Source organism: Bufo bufo, chromosome 9 (assembly GCF_905171765.1).
Source record: "Bufo bufo chromosome 9, aBufBuf1.1, whole genome shotgun sequence".
Classification (NCBI taxonomy): domain Eukaryota; kingdom Metazoa; phylum Chordata; class Amphibia; order Anura; family Bufonidae; genus Bufo; species Bufo bufo.
Window position 1 is genome coordinate 77614 of NC_053397.1, and position 11381 is coordinate 88994.

An 11381-nucleotide genomic window follows, 5' to 3' on the forward strand; every position below is an offset into this window, starting at 1 on the left:
CTGAGCCAGTAGGAAAAAAATAAAAAAAAAAAAAAAAAAAAAATATATATATATATATATATATATATATATACATACACACACAACAGAGGACATTATACTCCAGCAGATGGATCTGGATAGATTGAAGGTTCGGGCAGTTTAGTGGCAAATGACTTTAAGGGTCTATTACACCCGGGGGTGCCAGCCGCAATACACCCGGCTTGTACCCCCATAGAATTGCCTATTCTTGTCCAAAATTGCAGACAAGAATAGAACATGTGTGCTGTCCGCATCCATTCCTGCCGCATAGAGAAAGAATAGGTCCGCACCCGTTCCGCAATTTGCGGAACGGATTCGGACCCTTTCTACGGACGTGTGAATGGACCCTAATACTGATAAATGTAAAGGTTGTTCACATTGGAAGGGAAACTCCATGTCACCGTCACATGCTACCTTGTAAAGCACTGTGTAACACTGACATGGAAAGCAATTTTAGTTGCCAATAAACTTAAGTGTATAAACCAGTGTCAGGCAGCTGCCAATAAGGCCAATAAGATTATGGGGTGCATCAAAAGTTTTATAGATGGCGGTGATGAGAACATAGTCCTGCCAATTTACACATTATTAGTCAGACCGTGCATGGAGGATTGTGCACAACTGGAATGGGTGGATTATCAAAAATTCTGATTGCCTGATTGTGATTGGGAAGGAATGTGTTCTCCTAAAATGAAGAAAATTGGCTTCTACATCATAAGGATTTTTTTGCCTTCCTCTGGATCAACTTTGTAGGATAACAGGCTGAACTGGATGAACAGAGGGCTTTTTTCAGCCTTACAAACTATTTTACTATGTTATCCTTGATTTGTTTCGGGATAAGCAGTGCACTCTGAATGTTTTCAGCCTCTTTGCTTTTACACTTGACATTTCGCTCTGGGGTCTCCCATTTATCTAGATCACATCTGAGATGTTCTACACCTTGATTGAAGTTACCTGTGGTAAATTCAGGTGCTTGGACATGATTTGGTAAGACACGGCCCTGTCTACAGTATAAAAGATCTCACAGGTGACAATGCATATCAGAACATAAACCAAGCCTAACCAAGAACTGCCTGAAGAGCTTAGAGACAGGATTGTGTGTAAACACAGATCTGGAGAATGAAACAAAACCATTTTTGTTGCATTGAAAGTTCTCAAGAGCACATGGAAGAAGAACAGCCAGGACTTTTCTTAGACCTGGCCATCCCTCTAAACTATGTAATCAGGGAAGAACCTTGGTAACAGAAGTGACCAAGAAACCAAAAGTCACTCTGGGTGAACTTCAAAGATCATGTGTGCAGATGGGAGAAACTTCCAGAAGGTCGACCATCACTGCAGCCTCCACCAATCTGGGCTTTATGATAGAGGGTTAGAGTAGGCACTGTCATGGTACCCTACAATCTAATGGTCTCCGTGCAAGGAGACATCTTCCATGCTTGCTTCTTTACTCTACTTCGTTAGGTACATCCCACAGTGACAAGAGTAGGAATAGTAACTGAAAGGATTTGGACCTTTCTGGACCTCTAGGACCACCTTGGTTTGATGTCACTGACGTCAGGAGAGATATTTCTCAGCTAGCAATAACATAACACACACACAGGTATCACTGAGAAATACTCTAACTTTATTATGCTATCGCTTGGCCTTATATAGGCAGTAGAAAAGTTTGCATAACAACAGCGTTAAACCAATCATAAAAGATAAACATTGGTGCTCACACACATACTACCGGAACATCCTTTTATGGTATGTGTACGTGCAGTAAGCAGAAAGAATAGGTTTTAATCAGTCACATATAAGAATGTACGCAGTTGTGCCGAATGACCCTGAATAAGGCAAGAACGTTTGTACTAGTTCTGGGAGATTCCCAGAATCTGTCCTGGGACAGATAAGAAAACCTAACTCACAGCGGGGGAAGGTGAAACAGTGCGTGGGTGAGATGTTATAACAATTCTTTACATATTTAGAGAAGACAAGATGGAGTCACATTTCTCTTCAGTTTCCTCTTTGTTCTTTGGAGGACACATATCACCTAAATTTGATTCTTCTTTTTCCCTGCTGATGTGCTGAGCTGAGGTGGGGGAGTTAGGGTGCTTCCAGTGGTTATTTTGTAATGTTTGTGATTGACTATAGCCTCTTCTTTGTCTTCAGATGTTAGCCCGTTTGCTGAAGAGCACTCATCCGGAAGACTTACGAGCTGCAAATAAACTTATTAAAGAGATGGTGCAGGAGGTGAGAGAATTCTGCCCATGTTTCTTGATCATGCCAGGTATGGTACTTAACTTCTCATCATCTGAGCTCTTCTTTCATCATCAGGACCAGAAACGCATGGAGAAAATTTCCAAAAGAGTAAATGCCATAGAAGAGGTGAATAACAATGTGAAACTACTGAGTGATATGTTGAGTACCTTCAGAGCAGGCCAGTCTTCTGAAGGCAGCGAGGACCTAATGAAGGTGAGTGTAGTGCTGTAGACACAGGTCAGCCGGCCAGAGAAGCCTTCTTGTATCAGTGAACTGTATCTCTTGGGTGGCAGGAGTTGTATCAGCGATGTGAGAAGATGAGGCCAACACTCTTCCGCTTGGCCAGTGATACAGAAGACAACGATGAGGCTTTAGGTAAGGGAAAGAAGCATCTTGTCATAGATTAACACACAGGCATTTCAGAATTAGGGTACTTTCACACTAGCGGCAGGACGGATCACGCTGTTCACCCTGTCGGATCCGTCCTGCAGCTATTTTGCCGGACCGCCGCTCCGTCCCCATTGACTATAATGGGGATGGGGGCGGAGCTCCGGCGCAGCACGGCAGTTCGTGGTGAGAGGCCGCCGGACTAAAAAGTCGGAAATGCAGTACTTTTAGTCCGGCGGCCTTTCGCCGTGCACTGCCGTGCTGCGCCGGAGCTCCACCCCCATTATAGTCAATGGGGACGGAGTGGCAGCACAGCGAAATAACGGCAGGACGGATCCGACAGGGTGAACAGCCTGTCGGATCCGTCCTGCCACTAGTGTGAAAGTAGCCTAAAACAATGGGTGTTTTTTTCTTAGTGGGGAATGATTAAATGCGATGTTATAAATGGGGGCCTAATAGGAACCTGAAGTATGTTTTATGGTCTTAGAGGGGTCTGCTGAAGACATCACAGTCTTTAACCAGATGACTGGACCAAGTGACCATATTTCGCTGTGTCCATTATATATTTTCTAGCGGAAATCCTGCAGGCTAATGATAGTTTAACACAAGTCATCAATACTTACCGGCAGCTGGTGAAAGGAGAAGAAATCAATGGCGAATCTGCTTCTGGTAGCATGCCAGGTGAGTCCCGAAATCTAGGCCTTTGAGGCTTCCCTCTAGTTTTACAGTTGTCTGTCTAATCTTCTTTTTGTTATTTCCTCAGCTAGCAGTTCTGCCCTGCTGGATCTGTCAGGATTAGATATGACTCCATCATACCCTCCTGTTCCATCTCAGCCCTGTAAGCTGAGCCAGCTGTCCTCGTCCACATCTCTTCTTGATGATGAGCTCATGTCCTTAGGTAATAAGCTACTAGAAAGGTCAAAGTCATGTATACAACAGTGGCTCAGTGCTTAGTTCTGGGGTCCTGATTTCTAATCTTCCCACTATTTGTGCCGGCAGGTTGTCTGTACTTTCTGTGTTCTCAGGGATTTCCTCTGAATTCTTTGGTTTCCTTACACTCCAGATACCTATTAGCAGGTTGTCAGAAGGTAGAAAGAGTAGTTTATTGTCTGTGAAATCCTAAATTAAATTACTAAGACGTTTTTTTTCTAAGCGCCATCCATCACCCTTTCTGTTGCTTGTACCACAGTCTTGCCAGCTCCACGTCCACATTCGTTCTGACACAGCAGAGGCCTTCTCTGCCCCCTCTGTGTAGGTGATGTGATGAAGGGGACTGGCTGTCTTCTTCAGTTCCATGAGTAGGCATCCTGTTTTCCATTATCCCTGAAGCACAGACAAAAATGAGGTGGAAGGTTCTCTGCATGTGTTGGATAAATTACTTTTCTACTGACGCACAGTGTGCGTCTTAGGCCTCATGCACACAACCGTACTTTTGGTCCATCTCATCCTGATCGCACACGGACCCATTCATTTCTATGGGTCCACAAAAAAATGGACAGCACACAGATGACATCCGCATCTGTGCGACTGACCCACAAATTGTTGAACCTGTCCTATCCTTGTCTATTTTGCAAAGAAGACTAGGCTATTTTGCAGTGTGGCCCGCGAAAATTGTGAGATGCACACAGACTATTTTGCCGATTTACCGACCGCAGAACGAAGGCCTTAGGAGAAGTAGATTCTAGTTGAGGCCCGCAATTGATCTGAGTTGTGACAATCCCTAACCCTTTACGGTGCTGCAGATTATGGTAGCGCTATATAAGCAATGGATTTATCTGATTCAGGGTTTCTTTCTGATTTCTAGTAGGAGTTAAAAAGGAATGTCATAATGCAGGTACTAACAAATAGTAATGCAGAATTGTTATATTTGGAGGGATATCTTTACAGCATGTACCTAAACAGACAAGTCAGGAGAGCTGCCTGGTCCTCTTTAAGTAGCAATTAAAGAATAAATCACTGGCAACTCACTGGACTGCCCAGACTTTGCAGTGACTCCATGCATTCCTATGAATCTAGGTGCAGCCCTAACCCTATGGGCAAGATTATGAGGTTGCGACAGTAGAGCTGCACGTGATCTACAGGTTCTGGCTGGATGGGTTTATGCCAGGAATGTATAGAAAGCTGTCACGGTCTGTCACTCACCTTCTGCATTATCTGATCCTAGGATTAAATGACCCTGTCCCCCCTGCACAGACTCTGGAGACTTCCTCGTGGAATAGCTTTCAGGTAACGAGCGCAGAGGAGCGCCAGCATGTGCAGACACGTGGATGATTGCTTGCCATGTATCTGTGGGAATACAGGGTGGTTTATGTGTTAGGACAGGGTGAGCAGGGGTGATATGGAGCCTTCAAGTTAGTGTCTAGTCATTTCCTGCTGGGTGTCCCGTCCCCAACACACTTACTGTTCACAAATAACAATTTGGATCTTTTTCAGTCTTCAGCATCAGACCATGAAGATGCTTCACCCGAGAAGGTGTCATCCACGATGCATAATGCACCACATTCTACCAAGGCTCTAGAGGACCTAGACCTGCTTGGAAAGACCTTGCTGCAGCAATCCCTGCCACCCAGCGCACTGCATATGCCATGGTGAGATCAGGTAGCAGTTCAGGTTTATCTCAAGTCACCAGGTGGGGGAGGAGGTTACTCTTCAAACAAGACTTAATAACAGAGTAACCTTAAATTGCACTAACTTTTCAAACAACTTCTTCTCAAAAGTCACTTATGGGGAACCTGAGCAAATTTTATTAAAAATGTTCATGTTATCCATCCTAAAAAGATTTCTGAAATCTGCTGTCCACTCTCTGTCACTAGGCGAGTCCCATTCTTAGCAACATAAGGAAACCGAAGAAAAGTGCTGTGTCTTTCTTCACTGGCTGGCTCTGGAGCTCATTGAGCTTCTGAGCTCAGTGCAGAGGCCCTTTCCCCAACCAGGGCTCGGAGCTTTACACTGCAGATTGCTCAGCATTTCAGACTGCTGTTTTCTGTGTATGACAGCCACATCTTCTCTCCACATAGCAAGGGCTTTTCTTTCCCTAGTCATTATACAGTTCATTTATGAAGTGCTTGAGTGCCTCTGCACATTTTTCTTTTAGCTTCTTTATTAGTCACCACTTCTCATAGTCCCTGCCCCGTCTAAGCTTTAGGCCTCATGCACACGACAGTATTTTTTCACAGTCCGCAAAACGGGGTTCCGTTGTTCCGTGATCCGTTTCCGTTTTTTTTCCTGTGTGTTTTCCTTGATTTTTGGAGGATCACCAGACAAGAAAAGTGAAAAAAAAAATCTAAGTCAAGTTTGCCTTGAAAATTATAAGAAAAAAACGGACACGGATCACGGACACGGATGACAATCTTGTGTGCCTCCGTGTTTTTTCACGGACCCATTGACTTGAATGGGTCCGCAAACCGTTATCTGTGAAAAAAATAGGACAGGTCATATTTTTTTGACGGACTGGAAACACGGATCATGGACGCGGATGACAAACGGTGCATTTTCCGAGTTTTCAACGGACCCATTGAAAGTCAATGGGTCCACAGAAAATCACGGAAAACGGAACACAACAACGGTCGTGTGCATGAGGCCTTAATCAATTTAATCACCAGTATACCTCCAGTCATGTCTGTCCTGTATAGCCATTACAGGACCAGTTTGTCTTGAGTATGATCAGTATGCCTCCCGTGTGACCAGTACACATCCAGTATGAGCAGTTAATGTGCTTCTAGCTACAAGGAGATTCACTCAAAAGAGGCCTCGAATATTCTGTAATAACTCTCGCTAGGATAAAGCAATCTGAAGAAAATAACATGCAATATGCTTCTTAGTATTTGGCGCTTCAAACAACCTGGCATGCCCCTGATTTGGAGCTATGAGTCAGACGCCAGAGAGTTGTATAGTATTGAGCAGCTCGTCTTCATGGTGTGACCCTATCGGGTCACCGACAGACTTCTTTTGGGATATGCCTCGCACTGTGGAAGATTTGAAGGAAAATATCCATCGTGAAATGCTGCTGTTCTCCCGATAAGCTTGCTGATACATTCAGGAACATGGAGAGCCATGTCAAAATGTATCTGGCAGAGAATAGAGATCACTTAAAGCATCGATTACTCATATGATTTTTTGGGGTCCAGATTGCTTTATCCTAACAGGAGTTACAACAGAATATTCGGGGCTCCTTTCGTGCAATTCTCTTTGTAATTTCCTGCCATGTAGACTCTAATACCGCTATAACAGGGAGAGGTCTGGAAGGTGGTGCCATGCTTCAGTGGGAATATTGAGTGATCAGGACTCATTCTATTAGGTTTGATTATCTAATTTCAGGGAGAAGACCCAGCACAAGCTGACTCTCCGAGATCTGCAGAGTAAAGCTCCTTCATCTGCACCGATGCTTCCACAGCCCCATGGACTAGGAGATCCGACATTCATTGCTCCAGGGCAGCCATCCCCCAGGAAAATGGATATCTCCCTTACAGCTGTAACTGTGCCTCTGGAGTCTATCAAACCGAGTAAGGATCAGTAAGAGGGGTGGCATCATCACCCATTTATACCATCTATGCCCAGCTTGGGTATATGGACATCCAGGGGAGCACCCAGGAATTTTGTCTAGGGGGGATCCGAAAGGCAAAAAAAGTGGCACGTGTAGTGCGCTGTGCCAATTCTTTTGCCTGCCCATTTTTCAAAGCCCCCTTTATATAAAAAAATGCAGGGGGGGGGCGGGGGTGTAGTGTGTTGCGCTGATTCTTTTACTTGGCGATTCTAAAAGCTCTGCAGGAATAGAACAATGTGGCGCGCACAGCGCCCCCTGCATTTTAAGCCCCGCGCATTATTAAAAGCCCCTCCTACATATAATAGGCCACTCCCAATGGACACTGTACAGCTGAAATTCTATTGTTGAGGCCTGTCTACACATCATACGAAGAGGGGAGGGTCTGTCCTGGCTGCACTGCCTGCTTATACCACAAGCTACAGCCAGGACGCTCCTCCGCTCTCCTCCCTCCCCAGATCCTGCTCAAGGCCTGTGGTTCCCCCCCACCATTTGCCACCCGCCCGTGGCCTGCTGCCCCCTTTGGCCGTCCTCACCCAGCTCTGAATCCTCCTTCTGCAAATGGCAGGGGGGGGGGGGGGGGGGAGACGGAGCATCTCCTCTCCTACATAGCGCCCCCTACCTCTTACAAAATAAAAAAAAAGGCCCTTTAGAGCCCCCAGATGCCCCCCTAGTGCTCCTCTCCCCATGGTGCCCCCCCCCCCCCCATAATGTGCCAGTAAGAAGTGCCACCCCCAAAAAAATTGGGCTGTAAGAATTGTCAGATGCCCCCATAGTGCCAGCTCCCCCCCCCTCCAAATAAAAACCCACTGGTACTTACCTCCATCAGCAGCGATGTGAAGCAGGCCTCTTCCGGCCTGTGTCCCTGCTGTGTGCTGCCCGGCTCAGGCGGCGCGATGATGACATCATCGCGCCGCCTGAGCTGGCCTCTCAGAAAAACAGGCCTCCCCTGCCGCAGCACAGGCATCTGTATCGCTGTCCTGAGGACGGCGATACAGATAAATATGGAGATGAGCGCTTCCACAATGGAAGCGCTCATCTCCTACGGCCCCCCCACAGCTGCCGCAATTACATCCAGGGCCGCGCCGCCTGTGGTGATCGGTGGTGCGGCCCTGAAGGATAAAAAAATATATATTGGCTGGTTGTTCTAGGGGGGGTCCAGACCCGCTGGACCCCCCTGTAGGTGCGCCACTGTGGACATCCCAGAAAGGGGTTTGTGTCTCATGACCTCTCTCTATGAACCAGAGTGGGAAGCCTCTAACAAGCACTAGTGGACTTGGTCCATTCATTTAAATGACTGCCGCTGCACCTTTATTGTATTACTTGTCTGCCTCCTGTTTTCTGTTCTCACTGTATTTTAGCCTTAGTCTCATTGCATTCTAGTTGCCTTTGTTCTTTGTTTTGCCGGCAGGTAATATCCTCCCCATCACTGTGTACGACCAGCACAGTTTCCGCGTGCTCTTCCACTTTGCTCAGGGCGCACCTGCAGGGAGAGCAGATATCCTGGTGGTGGTGATCTCCATGCTGAGTACAGCTCCACTCCCTGTCACTGGAATTAGTTTTCAGGCTGCTGTTCCTAAGGTTGGATGGCATTTGGCATCTCATAAATGGTTGGCGTCACACATTTTGTATAATCTTTAACAGTTTTTCTGTCTTCTTATAGACCATGAGAGTAAAATTGCAGCCAGCGTCTGGCACAGAACTTCCAGCATTCAACCCAATCCTGCCTCCATCTGCTGTCACTCAGGTGCTGCTGCTGGCCAACCCCACACAGGTAAAATGCTGTCACCGCCCTGATCAGTTAGAGATTACTTACCGACCCTAACCCCAAGCCATACACCTACATATCATTCCTTCTCTATATGCCTAGTTGATGGATGTGTCAGTTTGAATTTTGCCTTCTTGATGCACAGGAAAAGGTTCGATTACGCTACAAATTAATCTATACCCAAGGAGAGCAAATCTTTGATGAAATGGGAGATGTGGAAGACTTTCCTCCTGTGGAGAAGTGGGGGCATCTGTAGGTGAAGTCTGCAACGGAATGAAGAGGAAAATGTTGTAGTGGCACTTGCTGATGGCTGGAGACCCAACATGGACTGCACTACCCATCAAGCTTTCTGACTCGTTTGGTTGCTCTTTAGTGTCCCTTCCTGCTGTTACACCAAACCCAGAGGCATTGTGAGATGTCAATCTTTAGGTCTTCTTCTTTCATTTTCCTTTTCCTCTGTTAAGTCCTTCTGGCATCCTTGTTATGGGGTAGGTCTCAACTGTTCCTGCAGCATATAGTAAATGAGCTCTGCTGCCACCAAGTTCTCACCCCATCTATATGTTATCTTGTCTTTGTCTAATATACACTGATTTCTATGGTTTTGTAGATTCCTCAGATGAACTGAATGTTCAGCTCCATGTTTTATTCTCAGGCGCCCTCATTGGCATTGTGTTTACTCACTACTTAGGGCCCAGGTAGTATTCGAAAAAGCCTTGACATAAACTTCATGTGTGATTTTGAGAAGCTGTCGCTTCCTGACCCTGAGGCCTTTCAGGAAACTTTCCATTTTCTTGCTGCATGTACTGGCACTTTTCAGCACCAGGCTAGCGATTGTCTGCGCTGGGCCCCTGTGTGTAGCACACAACTTTGACAATTAACCACATTACATGACGTCTGGAAGAAAACGAGAAGGAGAACATCAGCCAGTACTTTCAGACGGGAAACCTGACTAATCCCATACTGAGGATCAACCTGACATGCTAGATGCTTGGACCCTATTCCCTGAATGACTTGCTGCTATCTAGTGTGAATGTTGTGTGTGGCAGTGGATGTGAGTCAGCCATAGCACTGAGGGGACCACTTATTGTTACTATTTAGATGCCTTTACTTTTGACTTCACCTACACATTTCCTCAGTGTAGTAACTGTCTGCAGCATCCTGTGTTCAGCCTCCGGTTGCCTGCTCGGTGTGGTCTTATGAAATGATGCTACATTGTGCTGACCACTTCCCCTCTTGTCCTGAGTCACAAGCTGCACAGTTCCCCTCTATGAGCTGAAGCCACTTGCATGTGAGCGAATACTGACATGCTGCAGGCTCCATATTCACTATATGTTCACTGCAGCCAGGCCTCCTGATGCCATGGAGTAGGAGTTTGGTCTGTGCTCACGGTCCTGCAGTATTTTGTACCCAAAGCAGGTTCAGATGCTCACCACGAAAAGTAGCCAGGGCTCCTGAGACAGAATGAGTAATGTCTGTGTTCCAGGGCTACTACAGTATGGTGTACCCAATATGACCACACCAATCCAGACCTCTCATGTACCACTTGCAAAGGCTGTAATGATCTCAGCATGTGATGAGTGACTGTGACAGTAACTTGTGCCTCGATGCTGCTGTTATGCGGGTGGCAGGGGTTAGGGTAGCTGTAGAATAGGGAAGTTATCGGGATCTCAGGCCGCAGCTCCACTCTCTGACGTATTTTAACAATAAACATTCTTATCACTTGTCTCTGAAAGCAGAAGTCTCCCAGAAAACTCATGCAGTGGCCTGTCCTGCAGTATACCGAGGCTGTGCTTCTAAATAATCCCCCCGGCAACTCCTTTATTCCACAATCACTTCTTACCATCAACTGAATCTTTGGGTACCGTTCATGTGTTTGGAGTTAGCATGACAGCAAGTGTAAGGTCGTTAGTACCGAATGTAATAAAGGAAGCCGCTCGATGTGGGTTTGCTGTGGCTTAACTAATTGGTAACACAATCTATTCACATTAACGTTTGTTATAAGGATGGTCCACCTTTGTATCCACCATTGTGAAGTCAGAAAGAGCTGAAATCCTTAATGGAGCCCATCAAATGCACCAAATTTATCACAGTAGATTATAGGGTCTGATTGCAATAAGTAAGGTTTTATTGAATGTTCTCCATAAAATTCTGAACTAAACTGCACTTCGACACCACTTACAGGTTAGGGTTGCCCTTAACCTAAGCAGTAACTAAGCAGAGTTTAGTTATGGATTTTATGGAAATGTTTCACTAAAATCAGAAATATTTTATAGCAGTCGGATGCTGAAATTTACCTTTTTCACCTTACTTTGTAGTCCTGCATATGTCCCTACCATGTCCATGCATCCTTATCACAGGGGCCCTGGCCAATAATGCATTATATGGAGAAAAGTATTGGGACACAGCCCTTAAGCTACTTTCACACTT

The 11381-nt window shown here is 45.9% G+C and overlaps 1 protein-coding gene across 1 annotated transcript in view; it reads left to right on the forward strand.

Annotated features, from left to right (window-relative positions):
- GGA1 (golgi associated, gamma adaptin ear containing, ARF binding protein 1) overlaps positions 1–10896 on the forward strand; it is a 42880-nt gene extending 31984 nt beyond the window's left edge. Inside the window, 11 exon segments of the mRNA XM_040406883.1 lie at positions 2170–2250; positions 2335–2472; positions 2553–2634; positions 3220–3327; positions 3410–3544; positions 4811–4872; positions 5080–5234; positions 6964–7148; positions 8598–8767; positions 8850–8960; positions 9100–10896. Of these exon segments, the coding sequence (XP_040262817.1) occupies positions 2170–2250; positions 2335–2472; positions 2553–2634; positions 3220–3327; positions 3410–3544; positions 4811–4872; positions 5080–5234; positions 6964–7148; positions 8598–8767; positions 8850–8960; positions 9100–9210 (1338 nt within the window). The 3' untranslated portion in view covers positions 9211–10896.
- Positions 10897–11381: the final 485 nt, after the last annotated feature.